Source organism: Drosophila mojavensis, unplaced genomic scaffold (assembly GCF_018153725.1).
Source record: "Drosophila mojavensis isolate 15081-1352.22 unplaced genomic scaffold, ASM1815372v1 contig_80, whole genome shotgun sequence".
NCBI lineage: Eukaryota > Metazoa > Arthropoda > Insecta > Diptera > Drosophilidae > Drosophila > Drosophila mojavensis.
This window is the reverse complement of record NW_025318906.1, coordinates 12001279-12028945: the sequence shown is the minus strand read 5'-3', so window position 1 is coordinate 12028945 and position 27667 is coordinate 12001279. Positions and strand designations below refer to the sequence as shown.

Here is a 27667-nt window from a genome sequence, read left to right as displayed (position 1 = left end):
CACACTTTTGCTTTATTTTTGGTGAATTGGTCACGAAACGGCCACCCAGTCCCCAGTGCCCAGTGTCCAAACCACAGACCCCAGATCCCAGACAAAGTGCGTTGGTCTACACGGGCCGGGCGGGCACTCCAGGAAATCCCAATGAATCATTTGACAAACCGAAGAGACTCAATGTATTGGATGGGGGGATTTGTGCGGCTCGCCCATTGGACTGGCTGTGTAAACAACAGTCACTCAAGTTTCATGAGCTTTACGCGATTTATGATGGTCGAAAAACAGAGAGAGTGACAATCGAGACGGCTGAAAATGCCTGGAATGCCGCAAAGGCTGATGAGCATTAAGATGTGGTTTCCAGGCGACACATGACAACATAGCAACAGCAACAGCGACAGCAACTATATCGAGATATATCTGAAATTGCTTATAGAGACTAAGTTGGAAATCTATATACGATAGCATATTTCATATGGAGAATAAACATATATTTGAATAGAAGCTGAGTTTGTTTGCCTTAATTGACCACAAAGATGTCGATATATAGATTTTTGTTTGTATTCCCATAATTAATTATATACATTTATATGTATGTATGTATGTATGCATATTTAAATATATTCATTTCTGATGCTGTTGACAATCAATTAATTCCAACAAAAGCAACTGTCGGCCGAGCTTTACGTCTGTGGTAATTGTTTTTAATGTTAATTGTGAAAAAATAAAAATAAATATAAATAAATAAAATGCGATACATTTAAAAATGTTCTTAAAGTAGCCCAAGTCATTTCAATTTCAATTATGCCATAAGTTCCCTATCACTCAGAGTGCCTATGGTTCCTCCTCGCACTACAATATGGATATGACGTCAGCCATTGGACAGACGCAGAGCATCATCCGTGTCGCCTGAATTCCAACCGCATGAATCTCTCTCCTCTGCCTGCTTAGCATCTCCATGCCATTCTAAATCGCTCTCTGCTGAGGCAATGCACAGTGCACAGTTCATTGACATGGCCATAAATTCGTTTTTGTCGCCACGGAAATAGCTGAAGAGCTCTGCTTCTTCCGTAGATTTTCTTAGCCATTGCATAACTTGGCTACAAAAATTTGTTTTGCTGGGATTATACTTGAATGAGATGAAATGCAATTGCCAAATAATGGAGGCCACTCAGAGTGGCTCAATAAGGCGAGACTTTTGTGTATTCATGCAAAACCAGCCAAGCCGCACAGGTATTGTTATTTAGAGTGTCCCCAGTTGGCCACCATAAATCACAACTAATGGCAATTGATGCTCTATCCCTCGCTCTTTCTCTCTCTCTCTCTCTCTCTGTCGTAATACATAGCCCCACTCTGTGCCAGTCTGTGCCACTCAGTGCCTTTCTATGGCATTGTGGCAAATGGAAATGCATTGCTTGTGGCAACTGGTGGCTTTTTGCATTCTAGTTAATTAAAATGCATACACAATAGTGGCTCACTGAACAACAGCATTGTGAGCTCCGAGCCGCAATTAAAACTAAAATGCGCCATCAAAACCCAAAAACTTTTGTGCCCCAGCATTGAGAATCCTGTCAACAAAATATTGTTTTATAAGAGAATATACATATATACATGTGTGCATGTGTGCATGTGTGCGTGTGTATTATGTTATGTTCACAAAAGGAGGTTATCCAATTTGTTCGAGCTAAATGAAAAACATTTGCTTCTTTACAAATGAATTTCTTCCGTATTTCGCCTGCCCGTCCGTCCGTCCGTCCGCCCGTCTCACCTGTCCGCCTTTGGATGCGTATTTTCAGCAACAGATTTTGAAATTCACGCAACGCATTCTGTAAACAATATTTTTGGATTTCTCGCAAACTGAGTCAATGCAACGCGTGGGCGTGGCACGCCAACAACAATTTTCATATGCAGTGCAACAGTATTTTAATGAGCGGCAGAGCCAAAAATAAATTGCACATAAATATGTTCTATGCTGCTGACAACTCAAATGAAAACGAACACGAAAATGAAAATGAAAATGAAAATGAAAATAGCGAAAATAATGAAAATTGTTGGCAAAAATAAATTGTGAATTCTGGTCAGTTCTGACGTGGGCCGATGGCCAAACATTGCAAGGAGTCAATGCGCTCATTAGGCCACGCCGCACCACCGCACCGCCGCGCCATTAATCAACGGCATTAGGAAAGTGTCAGAACGCCAGGGCAGCGGCAGCGGCAGCGGCAGCAGTTACTCAATTGCAATTGGCCAAGAAAATAATTGCGACAATTGTCACTGATTTGGCCCAGCGGAAGTTCAGGGGCGTCTCTAGCCCCGCGGTTTGTGCACAACAGCTTGAAGGATTTATCATAATGAATTATCTCTGGCTAATTGACGTTCGAATACAGTCGGAAGTACACGCATTTTGGCCAACGGGAGGCTCTGCTCTCGGCCAGCCATGAATATTGCCAATTGAAGCGATTTGTCAATATTTGGCAGCAAAACTAATTATCTCTGTCATTGGCAAGGACATATTTTAGCCAAGTGCGTTTGACCTAAGCCAATAGCGAAATGTTCTTCCCTTTCAGCAAACGCAATAGTATCTATTCAATAAATATATATTATATAAAATATAAAGTGCTCTGAGCCAAACTGAAATCAATATTTCAATAGCTTTTTTGCTTTTAGCTCTGGCTTATAGACGACAATCAGCAACAATTTCTTTGCTCTGCGCATTTCCCTTCTTACAGTTCGAAGCGCTTATTTAATTTAATTTAGCTGCCAGCTCAATGCTGATTCTTCTCACTGATTGCCAATGGAATTTCCCGATGTATAGATTGCATCAATAAGTGCACTATAAGAGGAAACTTTGAATCGCGTTCAGCCTGAAAGTATGCTAGCAATTTGCATGCAGAAGCTCTGCATCTATTGCCAATCACTGGTGGCTTCAGCGCGTTTACCAACACTTCCTCTGCTAAATTGACTTTGACAGCAAAGTAGGCGATGGTGCTGCTAGGCTAAATGAATTGTTTAAGAGCAGATTTAGTGGAGAGTCATTCTTTCACAAATTTTCGCAGTGAGCAGAGCTCTTGAAAGTAGAAAATAAAAAAGTAAAATTAAATTTCTCTCTCAGAGTCGTTGTGTCGAGCAAGCTTTGGTTTTTCGCATTTACATCGTCGCGTGCAACTACATTTCTATTAAATTGTGGTAGAATAGTATAGAAAATGGTTCCAGTTACCAAGGAAGTGCAATGCCAGCTGGCAGAAAGCGATGAGGCCGAGCAGCAGCCGGAGACCGTTGTCACCCCGAAGAGCGGCCGAGTGGGCATCTTCAATGCCGAAGACTTTCTGTCGCGTGCTCAGACCAACGACAAGATTAACAACATTTTGCGCTCGCCCACAAAGTCTCCGAATGGCGTGCGTCAACGCTCGGTGTACACCAACAACAACCCATCTCCGGTAAGTTCTGTCAGAATTCGTCTGTCTGTGTCTTTGACAAGCGGTAAAAGTGAGGTTCTGATTATATGAGAGTTTTCTTTTTCAAGTTCGGCTATTACTGTTTTTCGAAATCAATCCAAATTATAGAAGTTTTTCAATATTAATTTATATCAAATATGCAGCAGTCGTCGGTTCGTTTGCCCAATGCGGCAGCATCGCTTTCAGCTCGTATGAGCAGCATATCGCTGAACAGCGGCAGCGCCAGTGTGGGCACCAACACTTCAGTGCTGGCCAAGGAATGCTCTAGCCAGACTAATGCCATAGGTGCCTCGGGCTCCTATCGTGCCATGGGAATGGGCATGCACCAGTCGCAGCCGCTGCTCACTGCCGTTGCAGACTTGGAGCCACTGGTCCTGAGCACTAAGTCGTTGACAGCTCGCTTCGCCTACGGTCAGGTAACTAACCACTTTCACTACTGATAGGATAACCTAACAATAATCTTTACCCTATTAGCCACAACCGCAACCCCAAATGCACCACACTCAGCAGTATCCGTCGCCCATGCCGCCTCCACCTCATGCCTTGGGTCGTGTCAGCTCTCGCACTTTTGAGTTCGAGAATAATCCACCACCACCACCGCCATGTCCTGGCTCCGGACCGATTGCCATGTCCAATGGCACCATCCAGCTGCGCTTGCGCGAGGGAGTCAGGTGTGTTTCTAGATCAGTTAAGCTGTTGATTGGGCTGGAATAAGTAATATTCCTTCGATTACAGAATCGATATGACTCTGGACAAGGCCGTGCGTGTGTTAAATCAGCGCAGCATGGTGGCTGTCGCACTGTCGCGCAATGGCACAAACTCTGCTCTAATCCATCCCAATGGTCGAATCCTGCAGAGTGGTTCCAAGGTGGAAATCGTGACCTATGACGGCATGAAGACCAACAATTTTGTGTAAAATATTTGTGATTATTTTGCTTGGAACTATTCAAGCCAACGTCTTTGCTTTTACAGGCGCTATGCTAAGATGTGGTACAAGGGTGTGAGCTTCACTAGCGAGTCTTGTGCTTTGATTTATCTGGTGGACACTGCTGGAACACGCACCACAACCGACACTTTCACTGACCTGACTAAGGACTACACTCTGGCAGTGTTTTATGAGTGAGTAGCGTATCGGAGTAGTATGTTCTTCTCTCTCTTAACACTCGCAACACTCTCAACAGCGACTCGCGCCACGGTCCCTCATTTGTGCCGGATGCACAGGAGGTGATTGCAAAGTCATCCTACAGTTGCGCAGACGACGGCACCGAGATGTACGACATCAATGGTTTTCGCATCATTCAGGCCGCCGATGGCCTGGTGAAGGTGACTCGCCAACACAACAAGGGGCTCATTCGCACCAGCCCTGGCAATGGATCGGTCACTCTGACCACTCTGGGCATCCACTGCACCGCCTCCTTGGGCAAGACCTCGCATCTGTTTTTACGGTACGTATATAATCCTAACATTTATAGTACATATAATTGTGTTTGATCTCTTGTCTTGCAGTCGCAATGAAAAGCGTATGCATTTTGATGGAGCCAATTTTATAGTGCGCAATGCAGGGCACTCGGCCGGATTCAATGAGAACAATCTACTGATCGTGTACTAATTTAGTTCCATCCTATCTATAAGACACAAACACAAACAGACAATATCCAAGGTAGTTTTTAGGGGCCGCTAGGCTTCCGTAGAGTGGAGAGGGAAAATTACTAAAATTTGTTAAGATCACAGACATCACAGACGTTTACAAGAAGGAATTAGATTTTAGTTATATATACAGCAAAAAAAAAAAAACACGAGTACAAGTCCACTGCCCTGCCTACTACTTGAGAACGCTGACCACTTCTAACAAATAAAGGGATCAGCGTTTTTATTTTTAAGGCTCGATTTGGCATACAGAAAAGAGTTCATCAAATTTCAACAATATTTTACACATAATAGGAAAAAAAAAAAAAAAAAAACACATTATGTACATTGAGAAAAGCCTTAAAAAATTGTTCACATGCATAAAAATTAGAAACACTATGCCATGGCGCAATGTGTATGTGTTACAATAAGTAGGCGGTGGCCTTTAAGAGGTGGTCCGAACCTTCAATGCGTTGTTAGTCTGAACAGAAGACGACCTTACATTACAGTTACTTGTTAAAGTTAAGATTAGTTTGTAGTTGCTGTGATGCTCCGAACATGGGAAGTCACACATCAAAGTGAAATAATGTTGCAAACTAAGTTTTGCAAATTCAAAGTGAGCGATAGACCAATACACCATGAGCACGTTTACAACACAAGTTACCCGAAAGAAAAGTGAGAAATTAATAAATACATGTTGATAGAAAACGTATAATTGTTGACAAAAACTATACACAACGTCCTCAATTATTATAGGTACATATACACATACATCCTCATACTTCACATATGAACATACAAATATATAATATATGTATTTCTGGCCTATGTGTAAATCTGTCAACATTTCTTCTTTTCACGCTTGGTGGCTTTATGAGATTTGTGAGCCTTACGACGATCTCACATGATCCAAAATTCAAGAGCATGTATTACAAAATTATTGTATGGAATTATCAATAAAAGTTTGATAAAACGTTATTTGTTAATATGTCACAGTGAGACCAGTAAGTAATAATTTTTAAAATAATGGTGCTTAAAAACATTAAATCAAGGCACATAGTATTTTTCGGTAGAAGTATTTTTACTTCAACACAGTATTTTTGTTATATTTTATTACTGTCAGGGATCTGGTCACATTTGTGAACAAAACAATATTATTTCAGTTGCCCCTTTCAAATAAATCCATGTTATATCAGTTTATGCCTATTTTAAGTGTTTTGAGTTAATTATGTGCACGAAGAGTGTTGTATGCAGCCACCCAGAAAAATGCTAGTGTTGGCAAGGGAAATGCGTTTTCCAACACATATTTGGTGATATTTAATTTTCAGCAAAGTAGGCGACGACATCCCGGTGAAAAGCTTACTAGTCAAGGAGCAGCATCTGTGGAAAGTCATTCTTTCACAAATTTTCGCAGTGAGCAGAGCTCTTGAAAGTAGAAAATAAAAAAAGTAAAAATTAAATTCCTCTCTCAGAGTCGTTGTGTCGAGCAATCTTTGGTTTTTCGCATTCCTATCCCCGCGTGCAACTCCGTTCCCATTAAAGTGTAACTGTAATTAATTTAGTCACAAGAATACATCGAACGCAAGAAGAAAATAAAATGGTTCCAGTTACTAAACCGAACACCAAGGAGGTGCAATGCCAGCTGGCAGCATGTGATGAGACCAAGCAGCAGCCGGAGACCATTGTCACCCCGAAGAGCGGCCGTGTGGGCATCTTCAATGCCGAAGATTTTTTGTCGCGTGCCCAGACGAACGACAAGATCAACAACATCTTACGCTCGCCCACTAAAGCCCCAAATGGCGTGCGCCAACGCTCGGTGTACACCAACAACAACCCATCACCGGTAAGTTCAGCCCAGAAAAGTTTTCTTTCAGTTGTCAGTGTGTCGTTTTTTTTTTTTTTGACAGTTTGTGAACGTCATCAATTGAAAACTTAGGCTAGGTTACGTGTTTTTCACAAGGGGAGTAGCCTTTTTTTGTTTTAGTGCAATATCTATTTCGTCTCGTCCGTCTGCTACCTCATTGCTATTGAATATAAGAGCTTTAGCAATTTGAACTCATGTACCGTTGTATTCAATATTAATACTGTTTACGATGTGTCCACCTGGGGCGTGACAAAACATGGCTGAATCTGTCGTTGACAGAGCCAATTGTCAAGTTTATACAGCGGAGTTTGACAGCTGTAAAATGAAAACGTGGTAATCTGATTTATCGTTGACATCTGCTAATTTCCACTGAGTTAGCATAATCATAATCGGGTGGGATCACGTTTGTCATCCCTAATAGATATGCTTGCTATTATTAACAGATATCATGGCTATTGGCTGACCTCCATTAAAAATGGATTCAACAGCTTTTTTTTGCAACGAGAATTAATAATTATATTAAATATTTTATGATATCAAAGGCAATATATTTTACAAGGTTAGAGGTTATTGATTTTTGCATAGCCAAATAAATATGGCCTTTGTTTGATACATTTATCTACATAAGATTTTTATACCCTGTTTGAAATTTGCAGCAGTCGTCGGTTCGCTTGCCCAATGCGGCAGCATCGCTTTCAGCTCGTATGAGCAGCATATCGCTGAACAGCGGCAGCGCCAGTGTGGGCACCAACACTTCAGTGCTAGCCAAGGAATGCTCTAGCCAGACTAATGCCATAGGTGCCTCGGGCTCCTATCGTGCCATGGGAATGGGCATGCACCAGTCGCAGCCGCTGCTCACTGCCGTTGCAGACTTGGAGCCACTGGTCCTGAGCACTAAGTCGTTGACTGCTCGCTTCGCTGGGCCATTTGGGTATGACAATAGCGGCGCCTACTGTCAGGTAAATAGCTACATTCACTACTCTCGATTAACTTAATAATACTTCTTTCCTTATTAGCCACAACCGCAACCCCAAATGCACCACACTCAGCAGTATCCGTCGCCCATGCCGCCTCCACCTCATGCCTTGGGTCGTGTCAGCTCTCGCACTTTTGAGTTCGAGAATAATCCACCACCACCACCGCCATGTCCTGGCTCCGGACCGATTGCCATGTCCAATGGCACCATCCAGCTGCGCTTGCGCGAGGGAGTCAGGTGTGTGTCTAGATCAGTTGAGCTGTTGATTGAAATGGAATAATATTCTTTCGATTACAGAATCGATATGACTCTGGACAAGGCCGTGCGCGTGTTGAATCAGCGCAGCATGGTGGCTGTCGCACTGTCGCGCAATGGCACAAACTCTGCTCTAATCCATCCCAATGGTCGAATCCTGCAGAGTGGTTCCAAGGTGGAAATCGTGACCTATGACGGCATGAAGGCCAACAATTTTGTGTAGGCTAATAGGGATAATTTTGCTTAGAACTATTTAAGGCAACTTCTTTGTTTTTACAGGCGCTATGCTAAGATGTGGTACAAGGGTGTGAGCTTCACCAGCGAGTCTTGTGCTTTGATTTATCTGGTGGACACTGCTGGAACACGCACCACAACCGACACTTTCACTGACCTGACTAAGGACTACACTCTGGCAGTGTTTTATGAGTGAGTAGCGTATCGGAGTAGTATGTTCTTCTCTCTCTTAACACTCGCAACACTCTCAACAGCGACTCGCGCCACGGTCCCTCATTTGTGCCCGATGCACAGGAGGTGATTGCAAAGTCATCCTACAGTTGCGCAGACGACGGCACCGAGATGTACGACATCAATGGTTTTCGCATCATTCAGGCCGCCGATGGCCTGGTGAAGGTGACTCGCCAACACAACAAGGGGCTCATTCGCACCAGCCCTGGCAATGGATCGGTCACTCTGACCACTCTGGGCATCCACTGCACCGCCTCCTTGGGCAAGACCTCGCATCTGTTTTTACGGTACGTATCGAAACTTGGCCATTTAATTCCAATTATTTTATTTGATTTCTTGCCTTGCAGTCGCAATGAAAAGCGCATGCACTTCGATGGATCCAATTTTATAGTGCGCAATGCAGGACATTCGGCAGGATTTAACGAGAACAACCTGCTCATCGTGTACTAATTTAGTTCCATCTGAGACACATACGTAGACCCACAAGACTCACACAAACACACAAACAGACACCTTAAACAGTTTTGGGGACTGTTGCGCTGCCGTAGCGAGGAGAGAGTAATAACCAAAAATATAACCCACAGAAATAGCTTGAAACTGAAAACAGGCTCGCAAAAAAGCGCGAGCGACGCTAAGGCCATTCTGATCATACGTATAACATGAAACACCTAAAACCCAAACGCTGTGTGATTGGGTGACTTTTGGATGCCTTTCGTTACTCGACGTAAGCGCAACGCAACTAACAAGGAATTCGTTTTTAGTTATCTTTTCATACTCGATCTTTTTGATATCAGTGAAAATTCAGTTAAAAAAAAAAAAAAAAAAAAAAAAAAAAAAAATAAAAAATGATTTTAGGACACGGATCCACTGCCCTGCCTACTAATTGAAAACGCTGACCATTTTGGTAGATTGAGAAGTGTCAGCGTTTTAATTTTTAAGGCTCATTTTGGCATGAAAATGACTCTCTTCAATCAAATTTTAACAAAATCTTTTGCTAATAATATGAGAATATTAAACAAGAAAAAAAAAAACAAAAAAACAAAAATCGTACATAAGGAAAGCCTTAAAAAATTTTTCACATGCTAATCAAATTTAAAACGACAAGCGATGCATATTTGTTCGCAACATGACGCCAATGTGTGTGTGCAACAATTAGTAGGCAGAGGTCTGAAGAGGTGGCTGTCCTTCCAAGCGCAGGGCTGGGCTGCTCTAGTCCGGTCTGGTCTGGTCGGGTCAGGCCAAGTCGGGTCATGTCAGATCAGATCAGACCAGGTCAGATCAGATCAGATCAGGTCAGGTCAGATCCGGGAACAGCGCCAGTAATAATTCTAGTTACTCGTTATAGTTAAGATTAGTTTGTAGTTGCTGCAATCCAAACACAAACATGTTCATCCACACAGACAATACAAAGTGAAATATTGTTATATTCAGAATTTTGCAAATTCAAAGTCAGCATTTTACACAACGGACGGCCACTAAGGACGCTCCAAGGAAAGTATGAAATTAGCAGAGTATTGCAAGAACTACTCGTCATATCACACTCAATCGATGAACCGTGAAATTGTAATAGTAATGGAACTCGAGAATTGGTGAAAGTACCCAATCGCCTAGCATGCGAACACTACCACCCACATACACACAGTTAATATTCATTTTAAATATTCACATGGATAGGATGCCATTGTTCAAGCTATCCCCTAAGCTTGAGCCTTACGCCAATCTCCGACACCCAAAATCACAAGCATGTATAACGAAATTAATCTATGTATCTAAATCGAATAAAAAAAAATGTGTTTTTATCAAAAAGATGCGCTGAAGAATGTTTGCTCCCAAGGACATATACGAGCTGCGTGTTGGTCAAGGCTAAAGCTTTCATTTTAAACGAATTCCTAAGATGAAAGCCATAACTTGTAAAGGTGTCCAGTGAGCGAGCCCCGACATAACCCTAAACCGTCGCAGTTGCCGTCGCAGCGTCAAGTTGGAAGCTCGTAAATTTTCAACGAAATTGCTTTATGGCTGAAACGCACCTGAAGCACTGAGGCAGCCAACCGCGCCCTTAGGAACCAAATCTCGCAGCGCACATTATCATGAAACCTTACCCACCGCAAGCGGAGAGCCAAGACAATGTATACGTCGTTTTATATGTGTACCAAGTATATATTCCTGAGTTACGCAGTTGGCGCAATTGCTTGGGTAATTACAGGTGCTTCTGCCCAAGCCGTAACAAGGCTAATTTAAAGATACTTGAAGTCTTTAATCTTTAACACTCGCATGTATTACATATTAGCTTGGCGCTCTAGCTTAGCTGTTGGTTACCTGTAGGCATATCCAGAAGCATAAGGATATCGGATCGGCTGTCATATAGACTAATGCTTCCAAAATGCTTGGGGTCGAGGCCGAGTCGGACTGCTGCTGCTGCTGTTGCTGTAGCTGTTGATAAAGATTATTGGATAACGCTTAGCCAGCAATTTTCGTTTCTGTCATAAGAAGAGAGTTTGAACCATGGTTAAAGAGATAGTACAGGCCAACAACAACTAGAAGCGGCTACCATCGTATAGACGAGCTGAGTTGTATAGAATAGAGATATATGTAAATGCTCAGAGGATACATAAAGCAGAAGCAATTATTACAGGTGCACATAGAGAGAGAGAGAGAGAAAGAGAGAGAGAGAGAGAGCAGCAACAGCAACAACAACATCTACTTATAATCAAAAACTTATTTAAGTGTGACTTGCTTGTGGAAGCTCTGATGACAATGTTATTCATGTGTGAGTGTGAGTGAGTGTCTGGGTGAGTGTGTGAGTGAGTGCTTTCATAATAGACCGTCATGGGTAGTGAACCGAACTGCAGCTATGTATGGATGGCTTCCGGTGACATAGCAGCCAAATCGTCGTTTGCCCCATCTCGTTAGGGGCCATAACTGTGGCATATTCAATGCTCACGGTTGCGTGCCTCTCGGCACATGCTGCGAATAGAGGGGGGCTGGAGGGTTTAGGTGAGTGGCGGTGTGTGGAGTTTGGGGGCGGAGTGCGCTCGTGCCCAACATCAAACGCTTTTCACACTTAATTGGGCATAAAATTAAATCAGAATTGATTAAAACACTTCAATGACAACGAAAAGCAACATCAGCAACAGCAACAGCCGCTCAAACTCGGAAACAACAACGACAGCGGCAACAGCTTTGACAGTGCCCCCTCCCTGCCTCCTGCTTTCATATTCCTGCGATGTACATAGAAAGTTTTCTGGTTTTGGGCTTCCCAGCTGACGCATCGCTATCGACCCGAATGAGTGAGTCCATACTAACTTTGGCCCACTAGCCCGAGCCGAAAGCCTTTCGTCGCCCCCGTCGGGTAGGCGACCTGCCGGGAGTATTAATTGCTGCCCCCTCGTTTGATAGGAGCCATGGCCAAAGTTTATAAAATTCAATTTCCGTTTTCAAGCACTCGGCACAAACAAATTACGCGACGCTGGGCTTCTGGCCGTCTTCTGACGGCCTTGTGTATTACCATTTAATGTGCCGTCAATTAACCCAGACCCACGATGATTATCCTCAGCGGCGGGCTTAAGACATGTTTTATTTCATTATAATTTATGCCAATAAATCTCAAAGCATGTCAATTTGCATGCCAAAGCAAGCATGAGCCTGGGCACGGCTGGCCAAGAAATCAATTCAATGCCCGGCCATAAAGGGCAGACTGAATATATTATGTGGAGAGTAAGAGAAGGCCTAATTGCTGTGCCAATCGTTGGTTAGTTTGCATCGAGTAAATTCAGTTTACTCAACTTGTTACAAGATTCCACCTCTCAAGACAAATTGTAGCCCAGGCCAATTGGGAGCCGAGCTGAGCTGTCGTCAGTTGGTGCTGCAGCCGTCAATCAAATAAATCAAAGGAACAGCCAATTGGCTGTAACTCAGCAGCTAGAGGGAACAGGATCAAAGCCAACTCTCTCTCCCAGTTCGCATTTACCTGTCGCGGAGCTGACAATTTAAGTTTTCTGCTGTGACAGGCACTGTATTACAACAGGTGCTAAATTCTTGATGCTATTTGATCAGTTGCCCTTTGATTAAGTGCGAGTCGCGAGACGCGTCTAACGGTTATGGATGGCATATGAGCAACAGAATTCATCCAGCTTAATATGCGCCCCGAACAGCAAAGGTTGCTTCGGCAAGCCAAGATATGAGCGTCGCAGCACTTAGTTAGGGCAGGTGTCAGAGCTGATTGTCGCTGTCTGTCTGTCGGTTTTATAGAAATATGCATAATAAATTCGCTTGACAAGGCGATTGGCGCTGGGGACAGATTTATGGCCATGGGAGCTGAACGATTGATGGTGTGCAGGCCCTGGCAGCTATTGAGGTGTTGCCGCATTTGCTGTCAGTTCAATTAGCTTAATTAAAATGCACGCTAATCAATTAAATCAATTTACTTCAGTTAATACCAATCAGATTTTTTGCGAAGCAGAAATTCCAAGCCTTCGCACAGCTAATTACAAACAGGTAGGGGCTTTCTCCCTCCCTCCTTTCTTTCCTCCTGTAAACGAATAAAACAAAATGCCAGATTCCAAATTCATTTGCCGCAGAGACGCGGTTGTCGCCCAAGCCAATTGCGGAAGGCACGTGACAGGAACCACAATAGCTTCGACTACAAATATTCATGATTTACATTTTTAGTCGGAATTTTATTCGGTTTGCAAGTGGATATAAAATACGAGTGCCAGCTAGCTAGGTATGCCATGCGTATGCGTGAATATTTCGTTAGCCTTGATCTAATAATATTTTGAATCTAGGCCTTAAGTCAATTTTGAGATGAGGGTGAGAATGTCAAACTTGCTATCAAAATACGCGATGCGAAATAATCTAAGGAAATTGTTTTTCTAATAAAAGGGTGCGGCTTAAGATATAAATCTTGTCAGAGATTGAATTATACTCGAATTTAGCATACATAAAATATCAAAGAAAGCAAAAAAAAAAAAAAAAAATAATTGTAATTATATCAAGCAAATTTCTTTTGGATATATAAATATGCTAGCTGCTAAATATTTGACTTGTTTTCCAGCTGCTATTTGTCTACCTCACACTGTGTGCAATTTGCTTAAGCACTGAATTCGATTAACTCCTCTCAAAAGGCCAAAAGTTGGCTCATCAATTATTTATGCTCTTGATTAATGCGTTTACCCTTTTAGGCGGAGGCACTCGAGGGACGTGTGCCGCAACAGCTTGAAGTGTATTTGAGAAGTCATTCAGTTAGTTCGCTTTGTTTTTACAGCTTGTCTGCAGTTGTCAATAAAATGCCTCTATAAACATGGGCTCCACAGCAGCTTGACTTTAATTAGAGTTTGCATGGGATATTTGACTGAGTTGGAACATAAAAGACCGCAGCTGGGATAAAGTGTGCCACAGTCAGAACTTTAAAATGACATTTGTATTTTTTTTTTTTTTTTTTCGGGGAGCCGGAACTGAAAACTGTAGTAAAATGTTGAGCTAAACTTTTAATGCCAAGACACAAACGGAAAACGCAAAAGAAAAGTGGTCATTTTGATTTTTGCATACTTTTGTGCGCTGCTCGGAACGTGACTTGAAACAGTGAAATATATTGACAGTAGACACACACACATATATTCAAGTTGTTTTTGTATGTTTGGAGCATGTATCTCATTTTCATCGTGTTTGGCCCCGGGGCCAGGCGAAAAAACTTTCATGTCGACAACTTAACATATGCTCGACTCTGCCCCGCTCTCAGCAAATCTCACACATAGACATTGTGCCCACGCCCATTGTTGGCTGTGCGCAGCCACCTCTATAATCGAGTCGCAAAAACCAAAACTGTCGCGGCAAAGTGCCCCCGCGTCCTGGCGGTGCTCGCTTTTTGAAGTGGTTTGTCCTATTAGAATGCATGAGTTTTTCAGTTGGCGCGGCAAGCTATTCTCATTATTTCTCATTAAAATTCATTAACATGTTATGTCTGACGCTTAATATTCACCTGTTCAGCCGTTCGGCAGCTCAGCTCACCTGGCAGCTCGCCCCTTGCCTTTCCCCTCAGTTTCATTGCTTATTATTCGGCTCGACGATTCAATTAAGTCTAATGGTAAAATGTTGTTAAGCTATTAAATTGCTTTTGTTTTTACCGTTGTTGCCCTCTCAACAACACATAATAAAAAGCCGTTGCGAATCAAATTACATCTGGTATTAAAATCAGGAAAAACTTTTGCACTACGCAGCAGCTGAGAAGGGCTCTCTGGAACACTATTTTATATCGACATTAACTTTTATGCATTCCAATTGTTTCTTAAAGAAATAATAGAAGATATAACATTTTTTGATATATATTAATTACAGTATATATATATATATATATATATATATATATATATATATATAATATATAAATATAAAGCAGAGAGCCAAAGACTGAATAATAAAATATAAATGCTTTGAGACTGCATGACAGAAGCTGAATGGTATATCACTCGATGGATGGTACATCTATGAAACTTGTGGAAATATAGATCAAAATTTGCCACTAAATAAAAGGCATAGCCTTATGAATGATTATTATGCTCAAATCTTCTATTGAATGTGACAAAATCAAAACTGAAACTCGAATTAAGAATGCCTCTGAACTTGTGAACCAAGTCTTTTAGCGAATGTGGCAAAAACTAGAATGAAGTCAGCTGCATGACAAAAGCTGAATGCTACGGAACCCTATGGAAGTAGCATTTATAATAATAATATTAGCCTGGGGAAATATTGATCATAATTTGCTCGATAAATAAATTGCTTTGCCTTATGAATGCCACTGAAACCGTGGGCCAACTCTTCTAGCGAATGTGGCAAAAGCTAGAGTGAAGGCAGCTGCATGACAAAAGCTGAATGCTACGGAACCCTATGGAAGTTGCATTTATAATAATAATATTAGCCTGGGGAAATATTGATCATAATTGCTCGCTAAATAAATGACGTAACCTTATAAATGCCTCTGAGCTTGTGGGCCTACTCTTTTAGCGAATGTGGCAAAAACTAGAATGAAGGCAGCTGCACGACAAAAGCTGAATGCTACGAAACCCTATGGAAGTTGCATAATAATAATAATAATAGCTTATGGAAATATTTATCATAATGGCTCGCTAAATAAATGACTTTGCTAAATAAATTACGTAACCTTATGAATGCCTCTGAACTTGTGAACCAAGTCTTTTAGCGAATGTGGCAAAAACTAGAATGAAGTCAGCTGCATGACAAAAGCTGAATGCTACGAAACCCTATGGAAGTAGCATTTATAATAATAATATTAGCCTGGGGAAATATTGATCATAATTGCTCGCTAAATAAATGACGTAACCTTATAAATGCCTCTGAGCTTGTGGGCCTACTCTTTTAGCGAATGTGGCAAAAACTAGAATGAAGTCAGCTGCATGACAAAAGCTGAATGCTACGAAACCCTATGGAAGTTGCATTAATAATAATAACAATAGCCTATGGAAATATTGATCATAATTGCTCGCTACATAAATGACTTTGCCTTATGAATGGCTCTGAAACAGTGGGCACACTCTTCTAGAATGTGGAAAAATCTAGAATGAAGGCAGCTCCATGACATGACGGAGTTCTATGGAAGTTGCATAATAATATTAATAATGCTTGGGGAAAAATATTTCCCAAATGATCAATAGATCATAATTTGCTCGTTCAGCCCAAAGCATTTTGAATTTACATATAAGTCTACATCAATTAACACATCCAGCCATCATTTGACCGATTTCGATAACTTGTATCGATTTCGATAACTTTTTCGATAAATTTTATCGATTTCGATAACTTTTTCGAGAACTTTTATCGATTTCGATAACTTTTCGATAACTTTTATCGATTTCGATAACTTTTATCGATTTCGATAGCTTTTTCGATAACTTTTATCGATTTCGATAACTTTTATCGATAACTTTTGATCGACTGCATGACAAAAGCGAATTCTATGACACTTGATTAAGGTGCAGCAATGCCAAAGACTAAAACTTTTGGAAATATTCATCATAATTGCTCGCTAAATAAATTACTTTGCCTTATGAATGCCTCTGAAACAGTGGACACACTCTTCTAGTGAATGTGGCCAAAAATAGAGTGAAGGCATGACAAAAGCTGAATGCTACGGAACCCTATGGAAGTAGCATTTATAATAATAATAATATTAGCCTGGGGAAATATTAATCATAATTTACTCGTTCAGCCCAAAGCATTTTGAATTTACATATAAGTCTACATCAATTAACACATCAAGCCATCATTTGATCGATTTCGATAACTTTTCTCGATTTCGATAACTTTTTCGATAACTTTTCATCGGCTTCGATAACTTTTTCGATAACTTGTATCGATTTCGATAACTTTTTCGATAACTTGTATCGATTTCGATAACTTTTTCGATAACTTTTATCGATTTCGATAACTTTTTCGATAACTTTTATCGATTTCGATAACTTCTATCGATTTCGATAACTTTTTCGATAACTTTTATCGATTTCGATAACTTTTTCGAGGCCAAAGACTGAATAATAAAATATAAATGCTTTGAGACTGCATGACAGAAGCTGAATGATATATCACTCGATGGATGGTACATCTATGAAACTTGTGGAAATATAGATCATAATTTGCCACTAAATAAAAGGCATAGCCTTATGAATGATTATGAAACTATGCTCAAATCTTCTATCTAAATCAAAACTGAAACTCGAATTAAGATGACTGCATGACAAAAGCGAATTCTATGACACTTGATTAAGGTGCATCAATGCCAAAGACTAAAACTTTTGGAAATATTCATCAAATTGCTCGCTAAATAAATGGCTTTGCCTTATGAATGCCTCTGAAACAGTGGACACACTCTTCTAGTGAATGTGGCCAAAAATAGAGTGAAGGCATGACAAAAGCTGAATGCTACGGAACCCTATGGAAGTAGCATTTATAATAATAATATTAGCCTGGGGAAATATTGATCATAATTTGCTATCATAATCTCGATTTCGATAACTGTTTCGATAACTTTTTATCGATTTCGATAACTTTTTCGATAACTTTTATCGATTTCGATACCTTTTATCGATAACTTTTATCGATTTCGATAACTTTTTCGATAACTTTTGATCGACTGCATGACAAAAGCGAATTCTATGACACTTGATTAAGGTGCATCAATGCCAAAGACTAAAATATTTGCTCGCTAAATAAATAGCTTTGCCTTATGAATGCCTCTGAAACAGTGGACACACTCTTCTAGTGAATGTGGCCAAAAATAGAGTGAAGGCATGACAAAAGCTGAATGCTACGGAACCCTATGGAAGTAGCATTTATAATAATAATATTAGCCTGGGGAAATATTGATCATAATTTGCTATCATAATCTCGATTTCGATAACTGTTTCGATAACTTTTTATCGATAACTTTTTCGATAACTTTTATCGATTTCGATAACTTTTATCGATAACTTTTATCGATTTCGATAACTTTTTCGATAACTTTTGATCGACTGCATGACAAAAGCGAATTCTATGACACTTGATTAAGGTGCATCAATGCCAAAGACTAAAATATTTGCTCGCTAAATAAATAGCTTTGCCTTATGAATGCCTCTGAAACAGTGGACACACTCTTCTAGTGAATGTGGCCAAAAATAGAGTGAAGGCATGACAAAAGCTGAATGCTACGGAACCCTATGGAAGTAGCATTTATAATAATAATATTAGCCTGGGGAAATATTGATCATAATTGCTCGCTAAATAAATGACGTAACCTTATAAATGCCTCTGAGCTTGTGGGCCTACTCTTTTAGCGAATGTGGCAAAAACTAGAATGAAGGCAGCTGCATGACAAAAGCTGAATGCTACGAAACCCTATGGAAGTAGCATTTATAATAATAATATTAGCCTGGGGAAATATTGATCATAATTTACTCGTTCAGCCCAAAGCATTTTGAATTTACATATAAGTCTACATCAATTAACACATCAAGCCATCATTTGATCGATTTCGATAACTTTTCTCGATTTCGATAACTTGTTCGATAACCTTTTATCGGCTTCGATAACTTTTTCGATAACCTTTTATCGGCTTCGATAACTTTTTCGATAACCTTTTATCGGCTTCGATAACTTTTTCGATAACTTGTACCGATTTCGATAACTTTTTCGATAACTTTTATCGATTTCGATAACTTATATCGATTTCGATAATTTTTTCGATAACTTTTATCGGTTTTGATAACTTTTTCGATAACTTTTATCGATTTCGATAACTTTTCCGATAACTGTTGATCGGTATCGATAACTATAATTATCGACTTCCGCCCTCTGATCAGACCGGAGAAGCAGAGGCCAAAGACTGAATAATAAAACATAAATGCTTTGAGACTTCATGACAAATGAGGCAAAAGCCAATAAACATAAAGCAGAGAGCCAAAGACTGAATAATAAAATATAAATGCTTTGAGACTGCATGACAGAAGCTGAATGATATATCACTCGATGGATGGTACATCTATGAAACTTGTGGAAATATAGATCATAATTTGCCACTAAATAAAAGGCATAGCCTTATGAATGATTATGAAACTATGCTCAAATCTTCTATCTAAATCAAAACTGAAACTCGAATTAAGATGACTGCATGACAAAAGCGAATTCTATGACACTTGATTAAGGTGCATCAATGCCAAAGACTAAAACTTTTGGAAATATTCATCATAATTGCTCGCTAAATAAATAGCTTTGCCTTATGAATGCCTCTGAAACAGTGGACATACTCTTCTAGTGAATGTGGCCAAAAATAGAGTGAAGGCACGACAAAAGCTGAATGCTACGGAACCCTATGGAAGTAGCATTTATAATAATAATATTAGCCTGGGGAAATATTGATCATAATTTGCTCGATAAATAAATGACGTAACCTTATAAATGCCTCTGAGCTTGTGGGCCTACTCTTTTAGCGAATGTGGCAAAAACTAGAATGAAGTCAGCTACATGACAAAAGCTGAATGCTACGAAACCCTATGGAAGTTGCATAATAATAATAATAATGCTTGGGGAAATATTGATCATAATTTGCTCGTTCAGCCCAAAGCATTTTGAATTCACATATAAGTCTACATCAATTTACACATCAAGCCATCATTTGATCGATTTCGATAACTTTTCTCGATTTCGATAACTTTTTCGATAACTTTTATCGATTTCGATAACTTTTATCGATAACTTTGATCGATTTCGATAACTTTTTCGATAACTTTTGCCTTATGAATGCCTCTGAAACAGTGGACACACTCTTCTAGTGAATGTGGCCAAAAATAGAGTGAAGGCATGACAAAGGCTGAATGCTACGGAACCCTATGGAAGTTGCATTTATAATAATAATATTAGCCTGGGGAAATATTGATCATAATTGCTCGCTAAATAAATGACGTAACCTTATAAATGCCTCTGAGCTTGTGGGCTTACTCTTTTAGCGAATGTGGCAAAAGCTAGAATGAAGGCAGCTGCATGACAAAAGCTGAATGCTACGAAACCCTATGGAAGTTGCATAATAATAATAATAATGCTTGGGGAAATATTGATCATAATTTGCTCGTTCAGCCCAAAGCATTTTGAATTTACATATAAGTCTACATCAATTTACACATCAAGCCATCATTTGATCGATTTCGATAACTTTTCTCGATGTCGATAACTTTTTCGATAACTTTTCATCGATAACTTTTATCGATTTCGATAACTTCTATCGATTTCGATAACTTTTTCGATAACTTTGATCGATTTCGATAACTTTTTCGATAACTTTTATCGGTTTCGATAACTTTGATCGATTTCGATGGTACATCATCTATGAAACTTGTGGAAATATAGATCATAATTTGCCACTAAATAAAATCCATAGCCTTATGAATGATTATGAAACTATGCTCAAATCTTCTATCTAAATCAAAACTGAAACTGGAATTAAGATGACTGCATGACAAAAGCGAATTCTATGACACTTGATTAAGGTGCATCAAAAACTTTTGGAAATATTCATCATAATTGCTCGCTAAATAAATAGCTTTGCCTTATGAATGCCACTGAAACCGTGGGCCAACTCTTCTAGCGAATGTGGCAAAAGCTAGAGTGAAGGCAGCTGCATGACAAAAGCTGAATGCTACGAAACCCTATGGAAGTTGCATAATAATAATAATAATAGCTTATGGAAATATTGATCATAATGGCTCGCTAAATAAATGACTTTGCTAAATAAATTACGTAACCTTATGAATGCCTCTGAACTTGTGTACCAAGTCTTTTAGCGAATGTGGCAAAAGCTAGAGTGAAGGCAGCTGCATGACAAAAGCTGAATGCTACGGAACCCTATGGAAGTTGCATTTATAATAATAATATTAGCCTGGGGAAATATTGATCATAATTGCTCGCTAAATAAATGACGTAACCTTATAAATGCCTCTGAGCTTGTGGGCCTACTCTTTTAGCGAATGTGGCAAAAACTAGAATGAAGGCAGCTGCATGACAAAAGCTGAATGCTACGAAACCCTATGGAAGTTGCATAATAATAATAATAATAGCTTATGGAAATATTGATCATAATGGCTCGCTAAATAAATGCCTTTGCTAAATAAATTACGTAACCTTATGAATGCCTCTGAACTTGTGAACCAAGTCTTTTAGCGAATGTGGCAAAAACTAGAATGAAGTCAGCTGCATGACAAAAGCTGAATGCTACGAAACCCTATGGAAGTTGCATTTATAATAATAATATTAGCCTGGGGAAATATTGATCATAATTGCTCGCTAAATAAATGACGTAACCTTATAAATGCCTCTGAGCTTGTGGGCCTACTCTTTTAGCGAATGTGGCAAAAACTAGAATGAAGGCAGCTGCATGACAAAAGCTGAATGCTACGAAACCCTATGGAAGTTGCATAATAATAATAATAATAGCTTATGGAAATATTGATCATAATGGCTCGCTAAATAAATGTGACTTTGCTAAATAAATTACGTAACCTTATGAATGCCTCTGAACTTGTGAACCAAGTCTTTTAGCGAATGTGAAGTCAGCTGCATGACAAAAGCTGAATGCTACGAAACCCTATGGAAGTAGCATTTATAATAATAATATTAGCCTGGGGAAATATTTATAATAATAATATTAGCCTGGGGAAATATTGATCATAATTGCTCGCTAAATAAATGACGTAACCTTATAAATGCCTCTAAGCTTGTGGGCCTACTCTTTTAGCGAATGTGGCAAAAACTGAATGAAGGCAGCTGCATGACAAAAGCTGAATGCTACGGAACCCTATGGAAGTTGCATTAATAATAATAACAATAGCCTATGGAAATATTGATCATAATTGCTCACTACATAAATGACTTTGCCTTATGAATGGCTCTGAAACTCTTCTAGAATGTGGCAAAATCTAGAATGAAGGCAGCTCCATGACATGACGGAGTTCTATGGAAGTTGCATAATAATATTAATAATGCTTGGGGAAATATTGATCATAATTTGCTCGTTCAGCCCAAAGCATTTTGAATTTACATATAAGTCTACATCAATTAACACATCCAGCCATCATTTGACCGATTTCGATAACTTGTATCGATTTCGATAACTTTTTCGATAACTTTTATCGATTTCGATAACTTTTTCGATAACTTTAATCGATTTCGATAACTTTTTCGATAACTTTTATCGATTTCGTTAACTTTTATCGATTTCGATACCTTTTTCGATAACTGTTGATCGGTATCGATAACTATTTATCGACTTCCGCCCTCTGATCAGACCGGAGAAGCAGAGGCCAAAGACTGAATAATAAAATATAAATGCTTTGAGACTTCATGACAAATGAGGCAAAAGCCAATAAACATAAAGCAGAGAGCCAAAGACTGAATAATAAAATATAAATGCTTTGAGACTGCATGACAGAAGCTGAATGATATATCACTCGATGGATGATACATCTATGAAACTTGTGGAAATATAGATCATAATTTGCCACTAAATAAAAGGCATAGCCTTATGAATGATTATGAAACTATGCTCAAATCTTCTATGTAAATCAAAACTGAAACTCGAATTAAGATGACTGCATGACAAAAGCGAATTCTATGACACTTGATTAAGGTGCATCAATGCCAAAGACTAAAACTTTTGGAAATATTCATTCATATTCATCATTTCGATAACTTTTCTCGATGTCGATAACTTTTTCGATAACTTTTCATCGATAACTTTTATCGATTTCGATAACTTCTATCGATTTCGATAACTTTTTCGATAACTTTGATCGATTTCGATAACTTTTTCGATAACTTTTATCGGTTTCGATAACTTTGATCGATTTCGATGGTACATCATCTATGAAACTTGTGGAAATATAGATCATAATTTGCCACTAAATAAAAGGCATAGCCTTATGAATGATTATGAAACTATGCTCAAATCTTCTATCTAAATCAAAACTGAAACTGGAATTAAGATGACTGCATGACAAAAGCGAATTCTATGACACTTGATTAAGGTGCATCAAAAACTTTTGGAAATATTCATCATAATTGCTCGCTAAATAAATAGCTTTGCCTTATGAATGCCACTGAAACCGTGGGCCAACTCTTCTAGCGAATGTGGCAAAAGCTAGAGTGAAGGCAGCTGCATGACAAAAGCTGAATGCTACGAAACCCTATGGAAGTTGCATAATAATAATAATAATAGCTTATGGAAATATTGATCATAATGGCTCGCTAAATAAATGACTTTGCTAAATAAATTACGTAACCTTATGAATGCCTCTGAACTTGTGTACCAAGTCTTTTAGCGAATGTGGCAAAAGCTAGAGTGAAGGCAGCTGCATGACAAAAGCTGAATGCTACGGAACCCTATGGAAGTTGCATTTATAATAATAATATTAGCCTGGGGAAATATTGATCATAATTGCTCGCTAAATAAATGACGTAACCTTATAAATGCCTCTGAGCTTGTGGGCCTACTCTTTTTAGCGAATGTGGCAAAAACTAGAATGAAGGCAGCTGCATGACAAAAGCTGAATGCTACGAAACCCTATGGAAGTTGCATAATAATAATAATAATAGCTTATGGAAATATTGATCATAATGGCTCGCTAAATAAATGCCTTTGCTAAATAAATTACGTAACCTTATGAATGCCTCTGAACTTGTGAACCAAGTCTTTTAGCGAATGTGGCAAAAACTAGAATGAAGTCAGCTGCATGACAAAAGCTGAATGCTACGAAACCCTATGGAAGTTGCATTTATAATAATAATATTAGCCTGGGGAAATATTGATCATAATTGCTCGCTAAATAAATGACGTAACCTTATAAATGCCTCTAAGCTTGTGGGCCTACTCTTTTAGCGAATGTGGCAAAAACTGAATGAAGGCAGCTGCATGACAAAAGCTGAATGCTACGGAACCCTATGGAAGTTGCATTAATAATAATAACAATAGCCTATGGAAATATTGATCATAATTGCTCACTACATAAATGACTTTGCCTTATGAATGGCTCTGAAACTCTTCTAGAATGTGGCAAAATCTAGAATGAAGGCAGCTCCATGACATGACGGAGTTCTATGGAAGTTGCATAATAATATTAATAATGCTTGGGGAAATATTGATCATAATTTGCTCGTTCAGCCCAAAGCATTTTGAATTTACATATAAGTCTACATCAATTAACACATCCAGCCATCATTTGACCGATTTCGATAACTTGTATCGATTTCGATAACTTTTTCGATAACTTTTATCGATTTCGATAACTTTTTCGATAACTTTAATCGATTTCGATAACTTTTTCGATAACTTTTATCGATTTCGTTAACTTTTATCGATTTCGATACCTTTTTCGATAACTGTTGATCGGTATCGATAACTATTTATCGACTTCCGCCCTCTGATCAGACCGGAGAAGCAGAGGCCAAAGACTGAATAATAAAATATAAATGCTTTGAGACTTCATGACAAATGAGGCAAAAGCCAATAAACATAAAGCAGAGAGCCAAAGACTGAATAATAAAATATAAATGCTTTGAGACTGCATGACAGAAGCTGAATGATATATCACTCGATGGATGATACATCTATGAAACTTGTGGAAATATAGATCATAATTTGCCACTAAATAAAAGGCATAGCCTTATGAATGATTATGAAACTATGCTCAAATCTTCTATGTAAATCAAAACTGAAACTCGAATTAAGATGACTGCATGACAAAAGCGAATTCTATGACACTTGATTAAGGTGCATCAATGCCAAAGACTAAAACTTTTGGAAATATTCATTCATATTCATCATTTCGATAACTTTTCTCGATGTCGATAACTTTTTCGATAACTTTTCATCGATAACTTTTATCGATTTCGATAACTTCTATCGATTTCGATAACTTTTTCGATAACTTTGATCGATTTCGATAACTTTTTCGATAACTTTTATCGGTTTCGATAACTTTGATCGATTTCGATGGTACATCATCTATGAAACTTGTGGAAATATAGATCATAATTTGCCACTAAATAAAAGGCATAGCCTTATGAATGATTATGAAACTATGCTCAAATCTTCTATCTAAATCAAAACTGAAACTGGAATTAAGATGACTGCATGACAAAAGCGAATTCTATGACACTTGATTAAGGTGCATCAAAAACTTTTGGAAATATTCATCATAATTGCTCGCTAAATAAATAGCTTTGCCTTATGAATGCCACTGAAACCGTGGGCCAACTCTTCTAGCGAATGTGGCAAAAGCTAGAGTGAAGGCAGCTGCATGACAAAAGCTGAATGCTACGGAACCCTATGGAAGTTGCATTTATAATAATAATATTAGCCTGGGGAAATATTGATCATAATTGCTCGCTAAATAAATGACGTAACCTTATAAATGCCTCTGAGCTTGTGGGCCTACTCTTTTAGCGAATGTGGCAAAAACTAGAATGAAGGCAGCTGCATGACAAAAGCTGAATGCTACGAAACCCTATGGAAGTTGCATAATAATAATAATAATAGCTTATGGAAATATTGATCATAATGGCTCGCTAAATAAATGCCTTTGCTAAATAAATTACGTAACCTTATGAATGCCTCTGAACTTGTGAACCAAGTCTTTTAGCGAATGTGGCAAAAACTAGAATGAAGTCAGCTGCATGACAAAAGCTGAATGCTACGAAACCCTATGGAAGTTGCATTTATAATAATAATATTAGCCTGGGGAAATATTGATCATAATTGCTCGCTAAATAAATGACGTAACCTTATAAATGCCTCTAAGCTTGTGGGCCTACTCTTTTAGCGAATGTGGCAAAAACTGAATGAAGGCAGCTGCATGACAAAAGCTGAATGCTACGGAACCCTATGGAAGTTGCATTAATAATAATAACAATAGCCTATGGAAATATTGATCATAATTGCTCACTACATAAATGACTTTGCCTTATGAATGGCTCTGAAACTCTTCTAGAATGTGGCAAAATCTAGAATGAAGGCAGCTCCATGACATGACGGAGTTCTATGGAAGTTGCATAATAATATTAATAATGCTTGGGGAAATATTGATCATAATTTGCTCGTTCAGCCCAAAGCATTTTGAATTTACATATAAGTCTACATCAATTAACACATCCAGCCATCATTTGACCGATTTCGATAACTTGTATCGATTTCGATAACTTTTTCGATAACTTTTATCGATTTCGATAACTTTTTCGATAACTTTAATCGATTTCGATAACTTTTTCGATAACTTTTATCGATTTCGTTAACTTTTATCGATTTCGATACCTTTTTCGATAACTGTTGATCGGTATCGATAACTATTTATCGACTTCCGCCCTCTGATCAGACCGGAGAAGCAGAGGCCAAAGACTGAATAATAAAATATAAATGCTTTGAGACTTCATGACAAATGAGGCAAAAGCCAATAAACATAAAGCAGAGAGCCAAAGACTGAATAATAAAATATAAATGCTTTGAGACTGCATGACAGAAGCTGAATGATATATCACTCGATGGATGATACATCTATGAAACTTGTGGAAATATAGATCATAATTTGCCACTAAATAAAAGGCATAGCCTTATGAATGATTATGAAACTATGCTCAAATCTTCTATGTAAATCAAAACTGAAACTCGAATTAAGATGACTGCATGACAAAAGCGAATTCTATGACACTTGATTAAGGTGCATCAATGCCAAAGACTAAAACTTTTGGAAATATTCATTCATATTCATCATTTCGATAACTTTTCTCGATGTCGATAACTTTTTCGATAACTTTTCATCGATAACTTTTATCGATTTCGATAACTTCTATCGATTTCGATAACTTTTTCGATAACTTTGATCGATTTCGATAACTTTTTCGATAACTTTTATCGGTTTCGATAACTTTGATCGATTTCGATGGTACATCATCTATGAAACTTGTGGAAATATAGATCATAATTTGCCACTAAATAAAAGGCATAGCCTTATGAATGATTATGAAACTATGCTCAAATCTTCTATCTAAATCAAAACTGAAACTGGAATTAAGATGACTGCATGACAAAAGCGAATTCTATGACACTTGATTAAGGTGCATCAAAAACTTTTGGAAATATTCATCATAATTGCTCGCTAAATAAATAGCTTTGCCTTATGAATGCCACTGAAACCGTGGGCCAACTCTTCTAGCGAATGTGGCAAAAGCTAGAGTGAAGGCAGCTGCATGACAAAAGCTGAATGCTACGGAACCCTATGGAAGTTGCATTTATAATAATAATATTAGCCTGGGGAAATATTGATCATAATTGCTCGCTAAATAAATGACGTAACCTTATAAATGCCTCTGAGCTTGTGGGCCTACTCTTTTAGCGAATGTGGCAAAAACTAGAATGAAGGCAGCTGCATGACAAAAGCTGAATGCTACGAAACCCTATGGAAGTTGCATAATAATAATAATAATAGCTTATGGAAATATTGATCATAATGG

The 27667-nt window shown here is 38.7% G+C and overlaps 3 protein-coding genes across 5 annotated transcripts in view; 2 read left to right on the top strand and 1 right to left on the bottom strand.

The window, feature by feature from the left end:
• Nucleotides 1–11031, bottom strand: part of LOC6579604 (mucin-5AC) — a 43698-nt gene extending 32667 nt beyond the window's left edge. The window contains exon 1 of one of the 2 annotated variants that reach the window (XM_044010844.1): nt 10946–11031. In XM_044010844.1, the coding sequence (XP_043866779.1) occupies nt 10946–10990 (45 nt within the window). In that variant the 5' untranslated portion in view covers nt 10991–11031. The remainder of the gene's footprint in view (nt 1–10945) is intronic. The other variant, XM_044010843.1, reaches the window with a different exon arrangement.
• LOC6579601 lies at nt 2994–6047 on the top strand. Its single transcript, XM_002005448.4, has 7 exons — nt 2994–3425; nt 3587–3859; nt 3918–4114; nt 4179–4355; nt 4416–4562; nt 4625–4888; nt 4950–6047. The coding sequence occupies exons 1-7, from the start codon at nt 3192–3194 to the stop codon at nt 5050–5052; spliced, it is 1395 nt and encodes a 464-aa protein (XP_002005484.1). The 5' UTR covers nt 2994–3191; the 3' UTR covers nt 5053–6047.
• On the top strand, nt 6438–10435 carry LOC6579600. 2 transcript variants are annotated; one of them, XM_015163777.3, is made up of 7 exons: nt 6438–6912; nt 7593–7892; nt 7950–8146; nt 8207–8383; nt 8444–8590; nt 8653–8916; nt 8977–10435. In XM_015163777.3, exons 1-7 carry the CDS (start codon nt 6667–6669, stop codon nt 9077–9079), a joined length of 1434 nt encoding a protein of 477 aa, XP_015019263.2. In that variant the 5' UTR covers nt 6438–6666; the 3' UTR covers nt 9080–10435. The 2 variants fall into 2 exon arrangements, with proteins under 2 accessions (XP_015019263.2, XP_032585871.2); XM_032729980.2 differs by having other exon boundaries at nt 6439–6912; nt 7590–7892.
• Nucleotides 11032–27667: the final 16636 nt, after the last annotated feature.

Coding starts and splice junctions, on each gene's coding strand:
- LOC6579601 (XM_002005448.4), top strand. CDS start 3,192: ATGGTTCCAGTTACCAAGGAAGTGCAATGCCAGCTGGCAGAAAGCGAT. Junction 4,115..4,178: donor CGCTTGCGCGAGGGAGTCAG/GTGTGTTTCTAG, acceptor CTTCGATTACAG/AATCGATATGACTCTGGACA. Junction 4,356..4,415: donor ATGAAGACCAACAATTTTGT/GTAAAATATTTG, acceptor TTGCTTTTACAG/GCGCTATGCTAAGATGTGGT.
- LOC6579600 (XM_032729980.2), top strand. CDS start 6,667: ATGGTTCCAGTTACTAAACCGAACACCAAGGAGGTGCAATGCCAGCTG. Junction 6,913..7,589: donor CCAACAACAACCCATCACCG/GTAAGTTCAGCC, acceptor TGAAATTTGCAG/CAGTCGTCGGTTCGCTTGCC. Junction 8,384..8,443: donor ATGAAGGCCAACAATTTTGT/GTAGGCTAATAG, acceptor TTGTTTTTACAG/GCGCTATGCTAAGATGTGGT.